We start from the raw sequence: 25,606 nt of genomic DNA, 5'->3' as shown, positions 1-25,606 counted from the left end.
GGGTGAATAAAATTTCTCTCCTCCAGGCCTCTCTTTCTCTTGACCTCCTAGACTGAAAGAGATGGGGAGGAAGAGAGGAGAGATGGAAAGGGAGAAAGAGAGGGAGAGAAAGAAGATGGAGAGGTACAGGGAGGGGGAGGGAGAGGGAAAAGGACAAGGAGGGGTGTGGATTGATATATATTTATGTAGATAAACAGATAGATAGGACCAAGGAGCATCACTGATTCTCTCAGTCAATACGTGATTGTTTCCTACATGGTGTCAGCAGCCTTCATCCAGTGGATAAGATCCTATAATAAAGGAACATCTTTGTACCTTGTTTTGGGGCTATAGGAAAACACCTTAATACTTCCTTTTTAGAAAGAATGCCATTAGAAATGTTTACAACATATAAACTATCTCCATTTGTTTAGGGTATTTAATTAGGGTGTGATGTTTAAAAGCTAACTGTGATGTCTAAAAATCTAATGTGTGGTCGCCTTAAATTAGAAGCTTTAGCACCAGTCTTTGGGCATTAAACATTTATTAAAGTATATTAGGGGTTAGTAAAGAGAAACACGTGGAGAAATAAAGAGATTCATCTACTCTCTCTACTCTCACCACTCTTGCCACCAACAGCTGGTTCTCCCAGAAGCCCCTTGTAAAACAGGAAGCAGGGTTGTGTACACACACACACACACACACACACACACACACAGCTCCAAGCTGATTGGCTGGTAGCATTGATTGACATAACTTACAGGTGGTTTTATAGACGTAACTTCCAGATGCCAGGCAACTTCCGGACGCCAACTCACATGCTTTCTCCTCAGGGCAGAACTACTCTGGTTCTCACAATGTCTTTCTCAGCAGGGCGTGGCACCCTGATTCTCACAAGGGTGAGAAACCAATGTCTCTATCGTGAGTGACCTACCACAATCTCTACATGTGATTTTAATAACAACATGATTACATCTCTGTTATTATACAGTATTGTACAATCCATAGCAGGCAAAACAGTGTGGTTATTTAAGTCCTATTATCTCTATCAGCATTATGCATCATCTGATGTTATTATCAAGCACACTATACTGATTCACCACAACAAATCTTCCACACTTTCTAGAGGACACACCTTACCTAGCCATATCAGACATACTTTTGACCCATAGAAAAAGAACTAGGATGTTAATCGGCACTCCAAGTTGGAACTTGCATATATCTTGTTATATGGAACTTGTTATATGAACCACAGGTTTTATACTGATTTGAGTTCTACATCCCTAATTTTTATTGGAGCAAAACCATGCATTTTAATGAGCAATTTATGCACGTTATAACCTGACTTCTTAAAGGAAAACCATTTCATTTTAATTACAGGTACTCAATAAATATTTGCTGAATTGACGAGAAAGACCAATGGGATATTAACCAGTATAATGGTCTACAATAACTAGCTGTAGGGCTCTGTCCTGTGTAATGTTATCAAAACTTGGATGAGGATAGGAAGCATGCTCAGTCCTCATCCTCCTTGATATCTCTGTTGACACCTGACCTCCTTCTCCTGGCTATGTCTTCTCTGACTTTTCAGAGTTTTTGTTCCTACCTGACTGCTCCTTGGTATCCTTTATTGGATATCAAGCACTACACAGCCCCCACCTATAGGTATACAAAGTTCTAGCCTAGATTCTTTTCTGTTCTCTCATTACATCAGTGTTTCCAAAGACAGTTTTGTTAGGTCTACAGGATTCCCAGAGCCACAGACTTCCACATTACCCAAATTGTGTCCCTTAGCTGCAGTATGCTTTCCTGCTCTTCCTCTGCCATAGTCTGACCTGAACAAAGAATAGCAAAACTACACACCACCTTATTATTCCTGGAATATACGTTATCTTTTTCTTTTTCTTTCTTTTTTTTTTTTAGTGAGGCAATTGGGGTTAAGTGACTTGCCCAGGGTCACACAGCTAGTAAGTGTTAACTGTCTGAGGCTGGATTTGAACTCAGGTCCTCCTGACTCCAGGGCCAGTGCTCTATTCACTGAGCCACCTAGCTGCCCCCTGGAATATACGGTATCATAATGCAGCCCAAGATCATGCTAGGTTTTCCAGCAGTCACATTACACTATTACTGATATATAGTTTATGGTCTACCAAAACCTCCACAACCCAAATATCTCAACATATAGCAAACAGGTCTATATGAGACACTAAACTATTGTTAGGTTAGTTAGTTTTTAAGATGTACACATGTAGATATAAAATACATAATTTAATAAAATAATAGAAAAACTCCCCCTTCTTCCCTTTCTCCTTCTTCAAACTACTTCCTAAACATGCTTTTACAATCTTATACTTGCCCATTTGATTTCTATTTTATTCCTAATAAATTTCATTTCATGAGATTTGGCCCCAAATTCTAGCCTTTTAAGATCTTTTTGGATCCTGACTGTATGATTCATTATGCTAACGATGCCTCCCAGTTTTATGACATATGTAAATTTAATAAGCATTTATTTATGGTAAGTCAAAGGCAATGATAAAAAATGTTAAACAGTACAAAGCTAAGCTCTCATCCCCAGAGCACTCCACAGAAGACTTCCTGTCAAATTAACAATAGGTGGTGCAGTGGATGAAGCACCTGCCCTGGATTCAGGAGGACCTGAGTTCAAATCCGGCTTCAGACACTTGACACTAGCTTTTCTACAAGAATAGCATGAGTCAACAGCATGTTATCTAAGCTAAGAATGCTAACACAATCTTAAACAACATTAAGAGAGACATGGCTTCTATCCCAAGGACGTAGTAATCTGCCCTGGTTAAGACCACACTGGGAGTATTGTGATCAGTTCTGGGCACCACATTTTAAGAAGAACATTGATAAACTGAAGAATATCCCAAAGAGGGAAACCAGTATTTTAATGGACTTTAAGTTTATCCATATAGGGTGAAGACCTGGAAATGTTTAGTTTGGAGAAGAAAAGATTCAGGAGGGTCATAATAGGTGTCTTCAAGAATTTAAATTTTTAATGTAATTTAAAATTTTAATTTTAATTTAAAATGTTTGTTTTTATTTAAATATTTTAACTTTTAATTAATTTTTAAAATTTTTTTAATTAAAATATTTTAAAAGATTAATTATTTTTCAATGATAAGGGGTAGGAAAGAATGTTATTTTTGCTATTTGAAAAAAATAAAATTTAATTTTAAAAGACTTTCTTATAGAAAAGTAATTCAATTTGTTTTATTTGATCACAAAGAGCAGAACTAGAAGTAAAGGCTGGAACTTTCAAAGAGGCAAATTTAGGCATAACATAAGAAGAAACTTCCTTAAAAGTAGATGTATTGGGGCAGCTAGGTGCAGTGGATAGAGCACTGGCCCTGGAGTCAGGAGGACCTGAGTTCGAATACAGCCTCAGACACTTAACACTTACTAGCTATGTGACCTTAGGCAAGTCACTTAACCCCAATTGCCTCACTTAAAAAGAAAAAAAAAGTAGATCTATTCAAAATCTTGGTGGAGAAATAGAGCTCTGGGCCTTAAACTGGAAAGACCCAAGTCAAATGTGACCTCAGATACCTACTAGCTGTGTGACCCTGGACAGGTCACTTTAACCTCTGTTTGCCTCAGTTTCTTCATCTGTAAAATGAGGATGGTAATAGGACCTACCTCTCAAAGTGTTGGAAAGATTAACTAAGATAAAAATTGCAAAGCACTTACTAAGATGCTTGGCACATAGTAAGCCCTATATAAATGCTAGCTCTATTTTTTTTTTAATTATAAAAGTAGAATAGGTTGATTAGAAAGGTAATGAGTTTTCTCCTCACGGGTAGTCCTTAGACAAAAGCTGGATAACCACTTGTCAGGTAAAAGGTAGGAGGCATTCTTTTTCAGGTATGGATTGATGTTCACTGAAATTTCTTCCAACTCTGAGATTCTATATTGAACTTTAGAAGATACACAGTGAAGGGGGCAGCTAAATGGTGCAGTAGATAAAGCACTGGCCTTGGATTCAGGAGGACCTGAGTTCAAATCCAGCCTCAGACACTTGACACTTAACTAGCTGTGTGACCCTGGGCAATTCACTTAACCATCATTGCCCAGCCAAAAAAAAAAAAAAAAAAAAGATACACAGTGAGAATGTTAGCAGTGTATTAGATAATCAGTGGTCTTATCTTCCAGCAATCAGCAGAGCATAATATACAAACCTATTCTTTTCTGGACCTATGAGTTCATCAAAATGTAAGGAACTCCCAGTATGTAAAATCCTTCCCTGAATACAAACCATGTATTTTTCTTTATCTTAGAGAATATCCCAAGACACAAAGAGGTAGTTTAAGTTACTTATCATATAAGAAGTACCGGTCAGAGACAGGATTTAAATAGATGTCTTCCTGACTTCAAGGCCCTTATCCTCCTTGAGGGCATTTAAGGATCAAACCACCACATTCTGCCCTTAGCCTTACAATTTCAAAATAGTACAGTAAAGCATTAAGTACCATCATGACCAATTAGAATGAGAGCCCTCTGAAGGCAAGAACTATCTTTCTTTGTGTTCCCAGGCTTAGCACAGTGCCTAAAACATAATAAGAGATGAATAAATACTTGATGAAGTGACTTGCTGATATGGCTAAAGTCCTGGAATTAAGTAGATGCTTGAACCCCAAGGTACCTTCAAGCATGAACTGTCCTGGATCTCCCTATTCCTGTGGTCTATATGCTTTCTTCCCTAAAGGTTCTCTGGTCATATGCCACCCTTCATCCCCCTGCAAGTCTATCTGCCTTTGCAGGACATGGAGATATTGGTTCTGTAAGATGAAGGCTGTGTTCTGGATCCAGTGTAAAATGAGGCACCTTAGCTTTTCCTTAAAAATCTTATCTTAGGGGCAGCTAGGTGGCGCAGTGGATAGAGCACTGGCCATGGAATCAGGAGTACCTGAGTTCAAATGTGGCCTCAGGCACTTAACACTTACTAGTTGTGTGACCCTGGGCAAGTCACTTAACCCCAATTGCCTCACTAAAAAAAAAAAAATCTTATCTTACACATTTCAAATAAACAGCCTATTGTTTTCAGTTTCAAAAAAAAATTAATTTGAATAGACCTTAAAAGTTTTAGATGTTCAACTATACCTCATTTCCATAAATCCTACCTACTTGAAGGAAGCATGGCAATCTAGGAAAATTAAATTATAGGCTGGGGTTATAAGCAGTATTCTTTTTTGATCCCCATCAATAGTGCGATGTCAACTATTCAATGAACTATCGAACTATTTCTCTAAAGCAGAGCTGTCAAACTAGCACACAAGCCACAAGTGGTCCAACTGAGTGTCCATTTGAGCCAAATCAAACTGAAATTGAGAAATGTACAAAATAAATAAAATACAATGCAACATAAGGTTCATTCGTCTTTTTCCAAGTCAATATGTGATCCTTTTCTTTTCTTTTCTTTTCTTTTTTTTTTTTAGTTTGGCATCACTGCCCTAAAGGAAAAATTTTAAAGTAGAAGAAAGGTTTAGAATTTTCATTAAAATCTTCCACTCAATGAAACCAGTAACTGCTACTTGCCCTTTAAGTAATGCAGTAATACAAGAAACACTTGCTTATTGAGTAGCTGAGGATGCCTGCAGCAGGCAAATATTTTGTATCTACAAGCCTGTTGTTCAATCAAATGATGACCCCTGTTATTTCTGTCATATTCATTAAGATCCCACAGCGGACTGAGTAGCAGCTGATGCTTTTGTACAGGTTATGTAAGTTCTCTGGACTTTGGTTGCCCCATCTGCAAAATGAGAGAGGATAGATACCCTGATCTCTTCCAGCTTGAAATCTTTGCATATATGTCCTCTTTTTCTCCATTTCCCCCACCCCCTCCATAAAAAGAGTGAGGAACAAGAAACTCATTGCCAAAGTTTGATTTGATTGAAATAGGTGGTTTTAGGTCTAAGAGCTTCCTTCTAGAGAAGCAAAGTGACAAAATCCTCATCAAGGGGATGTGGAGGGGGGGGGGGGAACCGAGGAGAAATTTAGTCCATCTTTCCTGTCAGAAGTTTTTTAAAAAAGAAGTTAGATTCCTTCTCCCACCCTGCCTCCCAATAGAAGTTGTCTAGTGTAATGGTTCAGGCACTCGATTTTTTCAGTCAAAAGTCCAGAATTCAAATTCCTAACCCGACACTCACTGGCCATGTGACTTCATGTGAGTCACAACTCTCTGGGGCTCAGTTTCATCACCTCTAAGTGAGATTGGACTAGATGACTTCAAGAGATCCTTTCTAGACACCTGAGAAAGCTGGATGCCTGAGCAAATTCAAAAGAATGCCCTCCTTCCAAATACACTGATAGGGGATTAAAGATGACAGAAAGAAAAGAAGAAGAAAAAAGATTCGAGGGGAAAATTAAAAGGGTATTTAAAAAATAAAATGCCTTTATAATTTATTATATTATGATAGGTTTCTTTCCCTGCTGCTCACATAAGGATGGAGCAATGGGAAAGACTTACAAACAAGACTTAGTCTGATTCCTGAGACTAAGGTGAAAGGTGAGAGGTGAAAGAAGGAAGGAAGGGAGGGAGGGAAGGAGGGAGAGAAAAATAAAGAAAAAGCAAAAATTAATCTTATTAAAGAACCTTCCAAAACCGATGCTTTCTAGCGTTTTTCAGCAATGTCTTCCATCCAGTTCAGTTTGCTACTTTCTTCCTTACCCACCCCACCCAAACTCCCCACCTCAGATATCGATCTCCTCTTATGCAATTACCAAGATCCATTGGAAGATCCTGCTGACCAGGCGGAAAACAACCGGCCGGCCACGCTTAGGGGTTTTCCCAAAGAGAAAGGGTTGGCCTTTCCTGAAGCCAGGGGAGGGTAGAAGAAAAAAACAAAAGAGGAGTTCCCCCGATCGATCGCCTTGCTTCTTTAAGCCTCGAGAACGAAACTTTTCTCCTACTTCCCACAGTGCAGCATCCGGACAGTCCCTTCTTAGGAGGAGGTGTCTTGCAAGGGTGGAGACCTGGAAGTTGGCTTCCAACACAGTGCGAGTTGGCGGAGAGGCTGAGATCGCTGAGCCACGGGGTGTGAGGGACTGAATCGGGTGATCCCTACGAGCTCAGGGAGGGGAAAGAAAAGGAGGCTGGGCCGGGCGGCCAGTGCCAGGCGGCCGCGCGTCTTCTATCACGCGCGGATCCAGGACTGGGGAGGTTTTTAAGCTGCTGACGTAGCCTGGCAAGTTTGGGAGGGGAGGAGCGGCCGGAGCCAGACCCAGACAGTGTTCGGGAAGAATTCTTCAATTTCCTCCGGGGGTGGGGAGGAAAAGCATACGTCAAGATCGAAGCAACTTTGGTGGAAGTTTGCTCTCGCTTTCTGGGGAGCACTTTCGGGGCTGCGGACGGTCGAAGCACAGCAGAGTTTCTTTGTTCGCACCCCTAAAGAGTTTGCGGAGTCGGGGGAGGAGGGAGTTTGCTTTCCCCATGTGCTAAAGGGGAGGGAGCCAGTCCCCAACCGCTGCCCTCCGGAGGAGGGGGAGAAGCACCAATGCCCGCGCTCCCGCCGCGGGAGGTGGAAGAGAAGGAGGTGGGAGTGTAGTAGCCGCTGCCAACCCGGAACCATCCCTCCAGAAACACCGGCCTGTAACTGGAAGAGTGGGGGCAGTCTCCTCTCTGTCCAGCGCTCAGACAGTGAGTGGAGCGGAGCCGCTAGGAGGATGAACGAGGACAGCGTGGACAGCGGGGACAGCTTAGCCATCTCCAGCTCATTGCCCATCATCCCTTACCAAAAGCTCGCCGACCTGCGCTTCCTGAGCCGGGGGGCATCTGGCACCGTGTCCTCGGCACGCCACTCCGACTGGCGCGTCCAGGTGGCAGTGAAACACCTGCATTTCCAGACCCCGCTGCAGCAAAGGTAATGACCCTCCTCGACGTCCACAGGTACTCGCGTCCCAGCCGCCTAAATGTGCACACCCCAACTCTGCGCCTTTCGCGGCTTGGGGAGGTGACCAGGATACACGCACGCGCGCGCGCACACGCACCTCCTCACCTGCCCAAGTGAGCGCTTCCCTGCTTCTCCCTGGGCACCTCCTCCTAACCAAGGCTGTCTTGTGATTTAGAGTAAAAGCAGGTAGGAGAAGAGCGTGAGGAAAATTTAACCTTCGCTCTTGTGCCCCCTTGTCTGCCTGTTTCCTAAATCCCAAATCCAGTATCATTGCCACGCCATCTCTAAATGCACCTCCCTTTGCTTTGGTTTTGTGTTTGGCCTTTATGGATAAGCCATTAAAAAAAAAAATTCTGGGAGAGGCTCAGTAGGGGGTTTGTTTTGTTTTGTTATGGTTGTGCCTCTTGTTGATTGTTTTTTAAGAAAGTTTAAATACTGTAGCGTATTAGACTAGATTTACTCCTCCCACTCTGGAATTGAGGACACTGGCTGCCTGAGAAACTGCCTATTATTCGTATGTTAACTGTAGTGTGTAGTAACTGGTGGGGGACTGACTCTCATGGCCTCTGGCCGATTTAAGGGAAATGGCTTAGAGTTTAAGGAAACTCTACTTTCGATTTCACTTCCAGAACTATCAGCAGCCTAATCCTTCAATATCTATTTGTGGGGGCAGGTAGGTGGTGCAGTGGATAAAGCACTGGCTCTGGATTTGGGAGGACCTGAGTTCAAATTCGACCTCAGACATGATACATACTGTGTGACCTTGGGCAAGTCACTTAACCCTCGTTGCCCCACAAAAAAAGAAACAAACAAAAAATACTTCAATATCTATTTGTGACAACTTTAGACATAGACACTAGTCTGTGTGTATCCTGTTCTTTCCTTTGTAATTTAACTGTACCCTACAGTCATTTTGCACTTTCATGGTGGCAGCGTTTTCTCTTCCCACAGAATTATAGAATATTAGATTTATAAGAGACTTAAAGGGGCTTCCAAGCAAGTCAACTTCTTAATTTTATAGGAATGAAAACTGGGGCCCAGGGAAGTTAAGTGATTTGCCCATCCTCCCTTGGTGGCAGAAAACTCAGGGCTTTGTTGTTTGATATATGTGTGTGTGTGTGCGCGTGCTTAACTTCTAGGCCAAGGGGCCTTTCTGCTACAAGCGTATGTAGATTTTTAATATTCAACTACAGTATAGGGGCGGCTAGGTGGCGCAGTGGATAAAGCACTGGCCCTGGATTCAGGAGGACCTGAGTTCAAATCCGGCCTCAGACACTTGCAGCTTACTAGCTGTGTGACCCTGGGCAAGTCACTTAACCCCCATTGCCCCACAAAAACAAAAACAAACAAACAAACAAAAACTACAGTATAGTGAAAAACCCGGTGTGAGTTTTTCTCTTTAAATAGACTTTTAAGATATTGTTCAGCCTCTTCCAAGTCCTATCTCCCAGGACTGTCAGGATCTCTTCACCTTGCTGTACTCCCTACCCCCCCATTCCCACCTTATCTTCAACTATTAACAATTCAAAGTGGGAAGTAGCCAGAAATTGAAGCTTGGGTAGACCACCAGGCAGCTTACAGCATTAGATACTTGGACACCCCTGGAGTTTGGTGCCTCTCACTTGTACACTAGAGTACAGTCTGATGATGCATAGGATTTGATGTTTGTTTACTCTGGCTCCTTTTGTTTTGGAAGAGCTGATTTAGGACTTTATGTTGACTCAGTAGTTGTTGATAAGGGTAGATAAATTTTAGGCCTTCCTATGCAAATATTATATGTAAATATTATTGATGGGTCCATTAGATATTTTTAAATAATTTGGTCTTCTCTAAAAACATTTATTTTCCTTATAAGCACAGAACTGGTTATTAACTGTGCAAGTTTTAACTAAAGTGTCTTTTGCAGGGAAAGAGGTACAGTAAGAATCCTCTGTCTAGAAATTTGTTGTTGTTCAGTCATGTCTGACTCTTTCTTAGTCCATTTGGGGTTTTCTTGGCAGAGATACTGGAGTGCCTTGCCATTTCTTTCTCCATGTCATTTTACAGATGACTGAGACAAACAAGGATACGTGACTTGCCCAGGGTCACACATCTTGTAAGTGTCTGAAGCTGGATTTGAACTCTGGAAAATGAGTCTTCTTGACTCTAGGCCCAGCACTCTATCCACTGCACCACCTAGTTGCTCATTGTCTAGAGATGGCAATACTCATATTTCATCATCAGAAAGTCTTGATAACCTTTTGGTCTCAATAGTTAAGTCTGATTCTGCCTGAGTATGAGTAACAAGAATTTTAATATCACTTTATAGCTATAAGGTAACATAACCATCAAATCAGAGGCATCATGGGGTAGTGGATAAAGTGAAATGGAGACCTGATTTTGAATTCTACCTTGGACATGACCTACCTACTTGATCACAAGGGAGTCAGAGCCTCAATTTCCTCATCTGTAAAGTGGGGATATCTGTACCTCTTCACTAAATTGTAAGGTGAGTGTTTCGCACACCTTAACAAGCTACATAAATGTGAATTGTAGGGTCTGTCAGTAGTTATCCTAATGTGGCAAATTGAGTCTCAGACTGTCTCTAAAGTGACTTGGCCAAGATCATATGTAGTGGCACAGAGCACTCCAGTGGAGTCCTTTTAATTCTAAGCTTAGTACTTTCTCCCCTACAACACTTCAGCACCCATCACCTTCTGAACGAATTTATAAACACCAGTGAATCAAACTCCCCTCAAGCCCACTCTTGCTTTTCACAATGCATCCTGTTCTCCCACTTGTTACCAAGGCCTTTGACATTGGAATGCCTTCGTTCTGGTCTTTAAGAAAGTAGTATTTACTTAGGTTAAGCACAGGGCTGGGCAGGACATTGACTCACAGTTTCTTTCCTCACCTATAAAGTAAAATAATAATATTCCTGCCTCCTGGCCAGTGACCATTTTGGGAACCAAAAATAAGAAGAAATGGTCTGACAGAGGGATCAATTTTCGATAGAAATCCCACCTCAGGCTCAGTCTGTGTGACTTTAAGAAAGCCATTCAACTTCCCTGAGCCTCACTTCCCTCATCTGTAAAACAAAGGAGCTGAACTAAATGGCCCTTCTACCTCCAGAACCGCAATCCTTTTGCAAAACCTCACTTTTATTTTCTTTTTTTCCTTTTCCTTTCTTTCTTTCTTTCTTTCTTTCTTTCTTTCTTTCTTTCTTTCTTTCTTTCTTTCTTTCTTTCTTTCTTTCTTTCTTTCTTTCTTTCTTTCTTTCTTTCTTTCTTTCATTCTTCCTTCCTTCCTTCCTTCCTTTCTTTCGTGAGGCAGTTGGGGTTAAGTGACTTGCCCAGGCTCATACAGCTAGTAAGTGTCAAGTGTCTGAGACTGGATTTGAACTCAGGTCCTCCTAAATCCGGGGCCAGTGCTCTATCCACTGTACCACCTAGCTGCCCCACACTTTTATTTTCTGGGCTGTTCTAATACCGATTCTGGAAATCTGAGATATCTAGGAACAGTGTCTGTGAGAACTTATCTATGATTTTGTCTTTTGTGATCATGGGGTAGGACAGCCCTGGGGTAGGGGTGGGGGGCCTCAGAGGGGAAGGTATTTATACTGACATAAAACTTCTTCATTCTTATTTCAGAGGCAGGTGACATTGAACAACTTCTACCTTCTATCCAATTGGCATTGTGGTTGAAATAATAGATCCTCCTCCCATAGAAAAGACAAAAGGAAAAAGATAAATGGAGAAGGCAAAAAATCAGACTAGATGTTTGGTGCCCTGTGGACAAAACAATTGATTTTTCATTTTCCCAGTGCATGCTTTAATAGTATATAGATCAGGGGGCAGCCAGGTGGCACAGTGGATAAAGCACCAACCCTTGATTCAGGAGGACCTGAGTTCAAATATGACCTCAGACACTTGACACTTACTAGCTGTGTGACTTGGGCAAGTCACTTAACCCTCATTGCCCTGCCCCCAAAAAACAGTATATAGATCAAATCTGATGGGGTTATTTCCTCCAGTCTGAGCTGCTGAAATGTATTAAAACCATTGTAAAAAATGTAGCTCAATTATTTTTCCTAAAACATGACAGAGAACATTGCTCCCAAATGCTGTCTTCCCCCCATCCACCTACCAAGCAAGAATATTCATCTCACTTTTGGTAAAAGTGAAAAAGTAAAGTGTCTGGGTAGAAGAGGGATGCTTCCATTCAGTACAGTAAACATTTGTTGAGATTCCGGTCAGTTACATGATAAGGTACAGTGGATAGGGCTTCAGCTTGGACGGGGGCTTAGAGTTAGGAAGACTCAACTTCCTGAGTTCAAATCCAGCCTCAGACACTTACCAGTGGCATGATGTGGGGCAACTCACTTTACCCAGTTTGCCTCAGTTTCCTCATTCATAAAATGAGCTAGAGAAAGAAATGGCAAACCATTCTAGTATCTTTGCCAAGAAAACCTCAAATGGTGTCACAAAAAGTCGGACATGACTAAAGAACATCAATAGCCAGTTGAGGTCACTCTGCTAGGTGTTGTTTAAAGCCGAACTGAAACTTTCATCCCAGGACTATTATCTAACATTATGTCTCCTTGCCCGGGAGTCATCATTTCTACTTTCTTCTCTCCTGCTCTTGGGCAGTGAAATTACCTCATAAATGTTGTCTTGCCTGCCTCTACTTCTCGTAACAACTCAGCTCAGGGCAAGTCTGAGTGTCTGGTCTGGAATATCCCTAGTTATCCTTAGTCCAGGAAATGCCAACCGGTTGAAGTGGCTTGAGAGTCAACCCATCTTCACCCCGATACCAGCTCCTCCTTCTCCTGACTTTCCTGTTGTTGTTTCTCAATTAATGACGCTGCCATTCTCCAAGTCACTCATATTTAAAACCTTGGAGTCATCTTTTACTCCTCCTGACCACTCTCTGTGCCCAGTCTCTACTGAATCTCCTTGTCCTGTGTGATTCTTCAGTGTCAATTCAACCTTCCTCTCCTTTCTTTTGCTACTGTTCATTCCCTCACTGCATCTTCCCTAAATCATCTCCCTCCAATCTCTAAGGTCCTAATTTTATCTTGTGTCCTTCTCTACATTAATATTCTAAAAGTATACCTATATGATTTCCCCTTCTCAGAAGCCCTTATTATTCCCTCTGAAAGATTAGAGGGAGTTTCCTTATTCTAGAGGGCCATATAGCAACGAAGTCACAGGTCTAGACCCTACTAACCTTTTGTTTGGATCTTTCTATCTGCCCTCATCTAGTACCACCTCCACCTATCCATACCCTGCCAATTTTTCTAGGACAAAAAAAAGGGCACTGAATCTGGAGTCATTGGACCTGTGCTGAAATCCCAGCTCTTCTGCTTACTTCTTCTGTGACCTTGGGCAGATTGCTGAATCTCTCTGGGACTCAGTTTCTTCATCTGTAAATTGAGAGGGGTGGACTAGATGGCCTCTAATATGCCTTCTTTTTTTTTTTTCTTTTTCTTTTTTTTTTTCCGCTAGGCAGTGAGGGTTAAGTGACTCACCCAGGGTCACACAGCTAGTAAGCATCAAGTGTCTGAGGCCAAATTTGAACTCCGGTCCTCCTGAATCCAGGACAAGTGCTTTAAACATTGTGCCACCTAGCTGCCCCCTAAGATGCCTTCTTTACCTAGGAATCAGGAGACTTGAGTTCAAATTCCAGGGTACCATTAACTGTGTGACCTTAAGCAAGTCATTCTCCAGGCTTCAGTTTCCTTACTTGTAAAATGAGGTATTTAGACTTGATGATTGCCAAGGTCCTGTCTAGCTCTAACAATCTATAAATCTATAGGGCTTCCTACTTTGTAGTGTAGTATTTTTTTCTTTCCCCCACCTTACTAGATTATAAACTCCTTAACACACTGAAACATTTTTTTCAAATAACTCACAGCACCATGTAGCATAGTGTCTTGCATATAGTACCCATTCTATAAATTTTTTTATATATATAAATTTGGGGGGGGTGAGGCAATTGGGGTTAAGTAACTTGCCCAGGGTCACACAGCTAGTAAGTGTCAAGTGTCTGAGGCCAGATTTGAACTCAGGTCCTCCTGAATCCACTGAATTCACTGCGCCACCTAACTGCCCCCATTCTATAGATTCTTATAGGAGAATTTTGTCCATTCCAAAATAGGAAAATCTTTTTTCGTTCCATAGATATGCAAAAGAGGGAAGTTAAAGGTAAGGAACTACCAGGGTGAATTTCAAGTGTCAATGTTCTTTGCCCAAGTCCCTAAAAAATGTGGCCTGGGAGCTTTTGAGCCTTGTACAGCTAGTCTCTTCTGATTTTCTAAATCCACAAAATTCTAATAGGATACTGAGGATTTTGGGGGTGGGGTGGGGTGGGGATGGGGGTGGAAGTTTAATATATAGAGAGCAAAGGTACTGGACCTGGGCTGTTTATTTTACATATAGGTAACTTGAGCATGAGGAAATTTTCTCTACCAGTACAGGCAGATAAATTACTTCTTTGCAATTTGTAGTCTTAGAGAGTTGCTGATGGTGACTTATTAGGGGTTCAGATATTCAAGTAGCTGTCCAGATATAGAACTGGAACTCAGGTATTCCTGCTTTTAAGACCAGCTCTCTAACCTGCTATCTACATATTACAGACAAATGGCAATATTTTCTTCAAAATCATTTATTCACTTTTCAGTATTTACTAGTTATAAATCACTCACTAAACTGATTCTAATTTAGATGTTTCCTAAACACATTTTCCAAACACATCTTTTCTCTTGTCCTAACAAAAGCTTAATATTCATAACAATCCCTTACATTGGTTTATCACTTCTTACCATTTAGATGCTGATGTCATTTTATTGCCATGACCATCCTGTGCAATGGTTAGGATTGTTACTGCCCCATTTTCAAGATAAGGGAGCTAAAACAGAGTATTTAAGCAAAGTGCCAAAGATCCCACTGCTAATTAGTGATGAATTCATGACTAGCTAATGGAATTGCCATAAGTATTCATTTTTCATTACTTACACTAAAACATGCATTTTCTTCTTCTAGTGAAATAAGTGATATCTTAAGAGAAGCCAAGATTTTACACAAAGCAAGATTTAGTTATATCCTTCCAATTTTGGGAATATGCTATGAGCCAGAGTTCTTGGGAATAGTCACTGAATACATGAACAACGGATCACTCAATGAACTCCTGCACAGGGTAAGGACACCAAATTTTCTGCAGTCATTTTTTTTCCTCTTTTGCTTTTCATGAAGGTGATGATGTGTTGCTTAGTGACTCTTGTTTGTTCAGCTTAGTTAGGGAAGGAAAACCTTAGATGAATGAAAACAAGAGTAATGAAAGTTCTCAGTGGTAAAACTTTCAATATTGCCGGTATGTCTGTGGTTGATCCTGCAGTTCACGTAGGCCAAAATACTGTTAAGGCCACCTGCATTGGGTGAGAGAGGGACCAAAATATTACTATTAGGAATGCTTTACCTTTAGAACACTCGCCCCTTATACTCATCTGTGTTCACTTTTGCTGAGATCTGGTAGGGGAGGGACAGAAAAGGGAGGAAATGCAGGCTAATAGCCAGCTAGGTGTGTAATGTACCAGAGGGTTCCTGAGACAACTATTACATTTTCATTGTGAGCATTTACACCTGGGGAATCAGCAAATGCTACCAATTTAACTTGATTTAGTATCTTGTTGAATGTCCACATTTCAAGTGATAAAATGTCAATAATTCGGATTAAACTTAAAAATGTAAAAGTATTAATATAGGATTATAATATATTAAACATGTTAATTATATATCATGTACATTAATATATAAAATACTTTAAAGTATTAAATTTTAAAGTATAGCATGCAATTTTGGAGAGTGGTTGTTAATCGTTTGTCAGCACCCTGATGGTTATATAGCTTTCATCCTTAAACTTTGCAGCTCACTACCCATTACCAAAAATGATTTTATCATAAGAATTAGGATTAAAAGTAAATGTTTTTGGGGCAGCTAGGTGGCACAGTGGATAGAGCACCGGCCCTGGATTCAGTAGGACCTGAGTTCAAATTTGGCCTCAGACACTTAACACTTACTAGCTGTGTGACTCTGGGCAAGTCACTTAACCCCAATTGCCTCTCCCAAAAAAAAAAAAAAAAAGGTAAATGCTTTCAACACCTATTCCTGTAGCTCTAACTTAACCAATTTAGTGAATGTATGTGAAATAAATTAAAAGGATATAGTAAGGTCAAATCTGGCTTCTGACACTTAACACTTACTAGCTGTGTGACCCTGGGCAAGTCACTTAACCCCAATTGCCTCACAAAAAAAAGGATATAGTCTTTTTAATATCATTTTTAGAATCTTTTTTTTTATTTAAAGGAACTATATAACAGTTTAGCATTTTACTGACTTTTATGTTTTTACTTTAAGACAAAGTTTCTTAACCTGGAGTCCTTGAACTTGTTTGTCTGTTTGTTTTAATAGTCTAATTACTGTATTTCAATATTGTTTCTCTTTGCAATTTATACGTATTTTATTTTATGCATTCAAAAACAATCCGAGGACTCCAACATACCAAAAAAGTTAAGAACTTATGCTCTAAGATAAAATATAAACTTCCTGTTCGGCTTTTAAAGCCCTTCTGTACTTGGCCCCAGTGTATCTCTCCAGGCTAGTACACTAATACTATTTAGAAAATTCAAGATTGAAACAGAGCTATTTGCACAAAAATATTTATAGCAGCTCTATTTATGGTGGCTAAGAACTGGAAATCAAGAGTATGCCCATCAATTAGAGAATGGCTAAACAAGCTGTGATATATGATTATGATGGAATATTATTGTGCTATAAGAAGTGACTAGCAGGATGATTTCAGAAAGGCCTAGAAAGACTTATATGAACTGATGTATAGTGAAGTGAGCAGAACCAGGAGAATGTTGTGCAGAGAGACAGCAATATTGTTTGATGAAGAACCGTGGATGACAACTCTTCTCAGCAATACAGTGATCCAAGACAATCCCAAAGGACTAATGACGAAGCATACCATCTACCTCCAAAGAAAGAACTGATATTGATGGAACACAGACTGAAGCATACTATTTTTCACTTTCTTTCATTTTTTCTTTTACCCAAGTTTTCTTGTACAAAAGGACTAATATGGTAATGTTTTATATAATTACCAAAAAAAATTCAGGATTTAGAAAAACAGAAGAAACTAAGCTGTTAAAGGCCCAAATGACCTTTACAAACCATATTCTGTTAGAGATTCAGGCAAAGAATATTGACACTAGATATTTGCCTAGGTGGATGCTTACCAGGCTTCTCCTGTTCCATCTGTTTGTTCATTCATTCTTCTGTAAGAATTTATCAGGGTCAACACTATATACAATAGTACGTTATTCTCCATACCACTCTTTTTTTTGTTGAAAATAAATATTTTTATTTGAAGTTTTGAGTTCCAAATTCTATCCCTCCCTTCCCTCCTCCCTCCCTGAGGCAGTAAGCGATCAGATCTAGGTTGTACATGTGCAATTATGTAAAATATTACCATATTATTCATTTTGCATAAGAAAACATGAATAAAAGAAAAGATGAAAGAAAGTGAAAAATAACATGCTTCCTCTTACTCAAAGATCCAAAGAAACTGGCCTTCTTTCTGTTCCTCGCATGCGGTATTCCATTCCTAGAAGACTTTCCCCACTCTCACCTGCACCTCTTGGAATTCCTGGCACCATTATACACAGTCTTTCTTCATTCCCTCCAACTACTAGTGCCTGATCTTTCAAATGATACTGTATTTTAAAATTACTTTGTATTTATTTTCTCCACTTTTATTTAGTATATAATAACTTATATATATATGCTGTCTCTCTTAACATTATTTAAGCTCCTTAAGATTGAGAACTGTATGTATTTTTTGCCTTTGTAACCCCAGTTCCTAAAATACACTGGTTGATTGATCACAGCCATTTTAGATTTAAGACAGCAGAGACTTAAATTCTGCATTGTTTTCCAAATCTGCTGTTCCCTGGAGAGCGTCAAAAAGTACAAAGAAAAAAATAAAATACTTTTATCATTAAAAAGTACAAAGAGATCACTTCATCATAAAAATATAAAAAAATATCTATTTTTTCATGGGCTGCTGTGCTAAGTACAAGAAGCTACTCTAAAATGCTTATAGTCTAGCTAACTCAAGCTGATCTGCCCCAATTCCTAAGGTCCATTAGCCCCAAAGGTGACCCAGAGAATTTCCCCTAGATTAGCCTTAGGCTTTTAGGAGACACTGTTCTTTCCACAACATTGAGAAAAATGAACCCAGAGGCTTGTAAGGAATGATTCATTCTTAGTCTTTTTTTACCTGGCTGATTTTATGACTGTTTTAACCTCCTGAAAAGCTACCCTCTTACTTTCATGTCCTAAGGGGTACCTTTTAATGTACTGAAGGGTCATTTTTAAAAATGGTTACCTAATAATTACTCATATTTATGTTGCACTTTAAGGTTTACAAAGCATCTTCTTTACAGCAACGCTGTGATGTAGGTAGTACCTAGGGGTGTGCTGAGAAATGTTTAATAACCTTCTCTGTCCACATAAGTTATTTTTAAGTTTGATTCACATTATTAACATTTTTTCTATTATGTTCTTAAATCTAGACAATCCACAAAACAATAAATCAAGCCCTGATTTGTAGCCCTTGCTGATTTCCAAGGGACAAATGCTCACACTGAACATTTAACAACTCTCTCAGACTCTCAGTAGGACCTAGCTCCAGCACATTCCCCCTGTAAGGGGCAGGAGCTAAGGTACTAGAAAATTAATTGGTATGACCACAGAAACAGTTTTTTATATAAACCCAGCACCTGAGAATTAAGGCTTCTTATCCAACATATTTAAAGGTTTCAAGTATAAAATATTATGCCATTTAGTCACTATATGGTTATTTTTTGCTGTTGTTTTAATAAAGAAAAATGACTATCCTGACATTGCTTGGGCACTGAGATTCCGGATTCTGCATGAAATTGCACTGGGAGTAAATTATCTTCACAATATGAACCCACCACTGCTGCATCATGACTTGAAGACTCAAAACATCTTACTGGATAATGAATTTCACGTTAAGGTAAACATAGACTTTTTTTGTTCAATCTTAATTCTAGAGTACCCTATGGTAATTGTTTTGTAGTTTATAATTAAGCTATTAACCTTGATATAAATTCAAGGGTGATAACAATATATTTCCTGAATTCATAGGAAACATAAGCACCCCTAAAGTAATGTTTTGGAAAATTATTATTGAATAGCATTGAGTGTATATTTAACATTTGAGATTTTTGCCTTACTTAAAGCTTGAGAGTTGGAAGGTAACTCAGAGGTCAACTGGTCTAACCCCTAACCCAAACTTGAATTCTTTCAGTAGTAGTTCTGTCAATTGATCATTTGGCCTCTGTATTGGGACCTCCAGTGAACAAAACCTCACTACATTACATCAATCTCCTTCCCTCCCCTCCTTAAAACAGCTCTTTGTAATTTTGTACTACCTTGGTTTCCAAGTTTTTCCTTATGTTAGCTGAAATCTGCCTCCCTGTAATTGGAACAGATCCAAAACCAACGGACTTAACAAACATGTAACAAGCACTTACTTTGTGTAGAACCGTATGCTGTGCACTGATATAAATACATAAAATGAGTACTCTGTCCTCAGGGAGCTTACAGTCTAGTAGGAAAATATTATTACTTCATTGAATCAGTGATCTGTGTGTATACTCCTTCCAGCAAGTGCAGGTTATAGCCCATCCACACCCTTTAATTTTATATTATTATTGTCTATATCCTCCCATAAATCTTCCACAGGAGATCTGTTCATTATGCCTTCCTCCAATTGTCTTGACATTGCATAGTTACCAATGGATTATATATGTTGTCCATGAATATCCCAATGAATATCCATAGTCAGCCTGCCTTCTTTTTTGGTCATGCATCTGGCCTCCCACAGTCATTGATAATGTATTGAACAACAACAACAATAATAACAACAATTCCACTGTACTCTGTACTAATCAGACCACATCTGGAGTAGATGTTGAGTTCTGAGCACTGTACTTTAAGAGGAACAACCAGGATGTTAGGGACTCAAAGCCATATATTTGAGTTGAAGTGACTGGGTAGTGTTAGCATGTAAAAGAAAATACTCTGCTGAGCTGCGATCACTTTCTTAAAATGTTCAAATGGCATTATGAAAGAGGGAAGTCCATAATAAGGAAAGGCTCTGTAAGCCGTTTCAAAATGAAATAAATGGGCTCATCAGGCAGTCAGTACTGGGTAGTAGCATTGTTCAAGGCCAGCCTTGATTCAACTCAAGAAACATTTATTACCTGCTTTCTGTATACAAGCTGCTTTTTTGAAGGACTGTCAGGTGGAGGAAGGATTAGATATGCCCTGTTTGGCTCTAGAAGAGAGAACCAGGAGCAATGGAAATTGATGTCAGGAGAATCTCCTCAATATTAGAGCTGTCCAAAAATAGAATGGACTATTTGAAGAGGTCTCCTTGGAGGTCTTCAAGCAGAGGTGTATTCCTTTTGTGCATGGGTTGAACCCGGGTGTCTACCAAGGTCCCTTCCAGCTCTCAGATTCCTTTTTCCTTTCTATCATTTGACAAATTCATCTGAGAAATGTGTTAATGGAAAAGGAAGTGAGCTGCTGTCTCTCTACCTAATCAAAATCCTTTTCTTCTTTAAGGCTCATCTCAGTTGCTACCACCTCCATGAAGTCCATACCTTGTATTATATTTATTTGTGCACCTATCATGAACTTACATATAAATAGATATAAATATTACAAGAACTTAACCCACCTCAGATTTAGAAAACATATTTCAAGGATTCAGGAAAAAAAAAAGATAGGTAGCACTATGGATAAAAACTCTACATAGGAGGGTGTAAAATTATTAAGCAAGAGATTCTGAAGACCAAAGAGAAACAATTCCAATGGGGAGGAAGAAGAGAAGTTGTCTAAAGCAAATGATTTTTTTAAAAATAAGAAACCTACAGGGAACTAACCAACCAACTTATGTTTTTAAAAGATGTACTGAAAATGGAAGCAAGGGCAAGTGATAGAGGACGGATTCAATTCAGCAAGACATTTTGAGTGCTTACTTTGTGCTAGGCAATAGAGACTTGAATACAAAAATGAAATAGATCCTTTCCACAAGGAATTTCCATTCTACTAGAGAAAAATAGCAGATATACAGATAAATGTTTTCAAAACACATAGAGTAGATCAAAAATAATTTCCTGTGGGAGGGGGGAGCACTAACAACTAGATGATCCAGAAAGGTCTCCTACAGGAGGTACCACCTGAGCTTGCCTTAAAGGGAAGCTACTCTCTGGGGCAGGTATGAGAAGAGAGCCTTTCAGGACTGAAGGACAGCCTAGGCAGAGACAAGGATTCAAAAGATGCAGCGTCATGTACGGGGAACAACAAGGCCGGTTTGACTGGAATATAGAGTACATGTGGAGGGTAATGAGTAGTTAGTCTGCTAAGATGAATTAGAACCAGATTGTGAAATGCTTTAAATGACGTACTGGAGTTTGTATTTTATCCTGGTGACAGTAGGGATAAATTGAGTCATCTCAGATGGGAAGGAATAGAAGGGAGGAGTGATATGGTCAGACATGTACTTTAAGAATGTTGTTTGAATATCTATTGAAGACCAAGGAAATGATGTTCTTGTCCCTAAAGCCTTTGGAACTATCAAATGGTTTAAAATGATACGATTTTATCAGTGGAAATAATGTTAAAGAAGAGGCATTACCATCTGCTTTGCTGCTACAGCCTAAGGACCATGGGAACTTTCCATCTGACTTGCAGGCTAAACCTTTCCATGTGTTATCTTTTCCGTTAGAATATGAGCTTCTTGAGAGAAGAGACTGGCCTCCTCTTTGTGATCTATTTATATCCCCAGGGCTTCGCACATTGTTGTTGTTCAGTTGTTTTTAGTCTTGTCTGATTCTTTGTGACCCCATTTGGGGTTTTCTTGGCGAAGATCCTGGAGTAGTTTGCCATTTCCTTCTCCAGCTCATTTGACAGATGAGGAAATTGAAGCAAACAGGGTTAAGGGACTTGCCCAGGGCCACATGGCTAGTAAGTTTCTGAGGCCAGATTTGAACCCAGCAAGATGAGTCTCCCTGACTTCAGGACTGGCACTCTATCTACTCTGCCATCCAGCTGCCCTTTTGCACATAGTAAGTGCTTAATAAATATTTTATTCATTCATTCAATTTGGTAGCTGTGAGGAAGATGTATATGAGAGGGGAGAGAATAAAGACATTCTAGAGAAAAACTAGGAGGTTATGGCAATAGTACAGGTGAGATGGGATGAGTACCTGAATTAGAGATTTGACTGTATAAGTGAACAGGAGGCCATGAATGAGAAAGGTATTGTAGACAGCTACATAGCTAAGTAGAGAGAGTGCTGGACTTAGAGACAGGAAGACCTGAGTTTGAATCCTACCTCAGACACTTACTAACTGTGTGATCCTGAGCAAATCATTTAATCTTGAAACTTCTGTTTCCTCATAAAATGGATTGTTGTACAGATCAAATAATATAACATGTAAAACAGTTTGCAAACTTTAAAGTGCTTATATAAATGCTGACAATGATGGTGGTGATGGTGGTAATGATGAAGATGAAAATAAAACCAACAAGAATTGATAGCTGATTTGCAAAGAAAGGAGAGGAAGAGAGTAGTCATGAACAATTCCCAGGCTGCTAACCCCGGTGATTGGAAGAATAATCGTGCCTCTGATACAAATAGAGAAGTTAGGAACAGGATTTTGTTTGTTTGTTTAGTTTTTCTCTCTTTTTTTACAGGGAAGTAGGGGAAGTTGGGAGACAGTGAATTCTATTGTGGACACATTTGACTTTTGAGGTGCCTGTAGGACATCCAGTTTAAACTATCCAGAAGGCAGTTAATGAATCAGAAGTAGTACTCAGGAGAAATGAAGATTTGTATATTTGAGAGTCATCTGCATAGTAATGATAGTTGAATCCATGGAAGCTTTATAAGATCAGCAGGATGATTATAGAAAGGGAATAGGAGATTGCCCAGGACAGAGGTCTGGAGTACACACTCAGGCAGGACATAGATGATGATCCAGCAAAGGAGTCTGAGAATGAATAGGTAGGAGGAAAATCAATAGAGTGATTTCATGAAAACCCAGAAAGAGATTGTACCTAGGAGGAAAATATAGTCAAAAGCTGCTCAACTGTCAAAAGCTTCAGAGAGGTCAGAAGGATAAGGACTGAGAAGAGATTATTGGATTTAATAGCTAAGAGATCCTTGGTAATCTTGGGAAGAGATTTTAGGTGAAGGGGTTGGGTCAGAAGCCAGGTTACCATGGGTCAAAAAGTGAGTGGGTAATGAGAAAGTGTAAGTAATGTGTATAGCCAGCTTTTTTCCTAGGGAGTTGGTGTTGAAATGGGGATAGATATAGGTTGATGGTTTGAAGGAGGGATGGGTCAAAGAAAAAGGTTTCATTTTTAAGGATTGGGGTGATCTGGACATATTTGTAAGCAGAAGGATAGCAGCCAGTAGATAAAGAATGACGGAAGATTATAAAGAGAGGATGATTCAAAGAGGAAGCTCCTGGATGATGAAGAGGAACAAGTAGGAAGGATTGTCCTTGGCTAGGAAAAGAACCCTGTCTTCCTCTGATATTTGGATACAAAGAACAGGGCACGGAATGGTGTTGTGGAAATTTGAATTATAGAAATGGAGAGAAGGAACTTCTGATAATCTAAGTGAGGCATGGTCTTCTGCTAGGAGAGGTGGGGAAGAGGAGTTGTATAGGTGACTTGGGAAGAGAAGGTTTTGAACAGATACTGCGGAGAACAGAATGAGGGGTTAGGCAAATAATACTAAAAGGATCACCATGCAGAAGTGAGAGCCCAGTTGAGATTTAATAGAATTTTTAGTGAGTAATATTATTACTCAAGTGGTCTTTAGCAGTTCTTAGTAGAACTAATGGATTGTGGGAGTAATACAGGGTTGAGGTTTGGAAATTAATGAGAAATGATAAGATAAGAGACTAGAAATGGTAAGACAGGAAGGGATGTGAAAGTAGTGGTCAGTGTAAAATTAAACTGGTAAACTGATGTTAAGGTTTCAAAGGGAGAAAAGTGAGACCAGAACATGATGAAGTGACTAGAAAGAGATGAAGTAGCTAGAAGTTTCATTGAGACCAGCGAATAGGGTTGTGATAGATGAGCCAAATGGAAATTTAGAAGGTCAGAAACATAACCTGGTCATTTAAGAATAATGTCAGGAGTGTTAAAAGCTCAGAGTACACTGGGACTTTGGGGGAAGGCTAAAGATACCAAAGTGCAGCTGGGTAGTGCAGTGGGTAGAGTGCTAATCCTGGAGTCAGGAAGACTCCTCTTCCTGAGTTCAAATTTGGCCTCAGACTCTTTCTATCTGTGAGACCCTGGGCAAGTCACTTAATCCTGTTTGCCTCAGTTTCCTCATCTGGAAAACAAGCTGGAGAAAGAAATGGCAAACCACTCCAATATCTTTGCCAAGAAAACCCCAAATGGAGTCCTGAGGAGTTGGACACAACTGAAACAAATGAATAGACACAAAAAATGACAGGGAGCATATTGTTGGAGAGAAGAGAAGGATTGAAGAAGGGTTAACACTTTTTCTTGGGGTGGGTAGAATGATAGCTGACACCAAAGAGAAGGCAGAGCTTTTGTTTTCTTTGCCAAAGAGATTGATCTTTGAACTAGAAAGGATGGAACAAAAAATAGCTAATAGGCATTTGATACCCAATATAAGCAAGGAAATAGTAAAAGAGCTGATTGATCCCCCTGATGAATTCAAGTTGCCGGGGCCCCTGAACTACCTCCTTGAGAACTGGAAGATGTGATTGCTGTTCTTTTAAAGACCATGTGTAATGGGAAAGGCTCTTTAGAACTTAAGAAGGACAAATATTTTCTATATTTTTTTTAAAAAGGGATGGAGCATTAGCTAGATTTTAATTCTCAGTAACATTTTAGAAAGTAATATTGAAGGGATGTTTAGAACACTTATTAAGTTGATAGTTGATCCTGAAGAGTTAGCATGACTTCATTAACATCATGACAAACAAAACCCTTTTTTAAAAAAAATAGTAAAGCAAGGAGATGGTGTTGATTTAGTTTACTTATATTTTGGCAAAACATTTGACTAAGTCTCTCATCTCTTTCTTGTAAAGTATAGAAAGAGAGACAGAAAGGTAGAGATAGATGATAGCATAGCTAAATGACTAAATGAATCTGGAACTAGTTCAATGGCCAAACCCAAAGAGTAATCATTAATAGTTCAGTGTTATCTGGGAAGGGGATCTCCAGTAGAGATTTATTCTTGATCTGATATCGATGAACATTTTCATCATTGAATTGGATAAAGATATATAAATGACATGCTTATCAGATTTTCAAATGACACAGTTAAAAGAGACAGTCTCAGGATTTTCAGAGTTCTTTCTTCACAGTCTAGAATGTTAAGACAAAATAAATAAGATTAAATTTAGTTAAGACGAATTTGGGTTGAAAGAATCAATTTCTAACATATTGACCAGACTACAAAAGACCTGGGGAAACGGGGCAGCTAGGTGGTGCAATGGATAGAGTACTGGGCCTGGAGTCAGGAGGACTCCACTTCCTGAGTTCAAATCTAACCTCAGACCTTTACTGTGACCCCAGGCACTT

The 25,606-nt window shown here is 39.6% G+C and overlaps 1 protein-coding gene across 2 annotated transcripts in view; it reads left to right on the top strand.

Moving 5' to 3' along the window:
• Positions 1–6,738: 6,738 nt before the first annotated feature.
• The window catches only part of RIPK2 (receptor interacting serine/threonine kinase 2), a 56,233-nt gene continuing 37,365 nt past the window's right edge, over positions 6,739–25,606 (top strand). For both annotated transcript variants that reach the window (XM_043977873.1, XM_043977866.1), the window contains exons 1-3: positions 6,739–7,865; positions 14,918–15,071; positions 18,822–18,977. In XM_043977873.1, the coding sequence (XP_043833808.1) occupies positions 7,669–7,865; positions 14,918–15,071; positions 18,822–18,977 (507 nt within the window). In that variant the 5' untranslated portion in view covers positions 6,739–7,668. The remainder of the gene's footprint in view (positions 7,866–14,917; positions 15,072–18,821; positions 18,978–25,606) is intronic.

Source organism: Dromiciops gliroides, chromosome 1 (genome assembly GCF_019393635.1).
Source record: "Dromiciops gliroides isolate mDroGli1 chromosome 1, mDroGli1.pri, whole genome shotgun sequence".
Classification (NCBI taxonomy): Eukaryota; Metazoa; Chordata; class Mammalia; order Microbiotheria; family Microbiotheriidae; genus Dromiciops; species Dromiciops gliroides.
The sequence above is the reverse complement of the archived record's forward strand: the minus strand, read 5'-3'. Positions and strand labels throughout refer to the sequence as shown.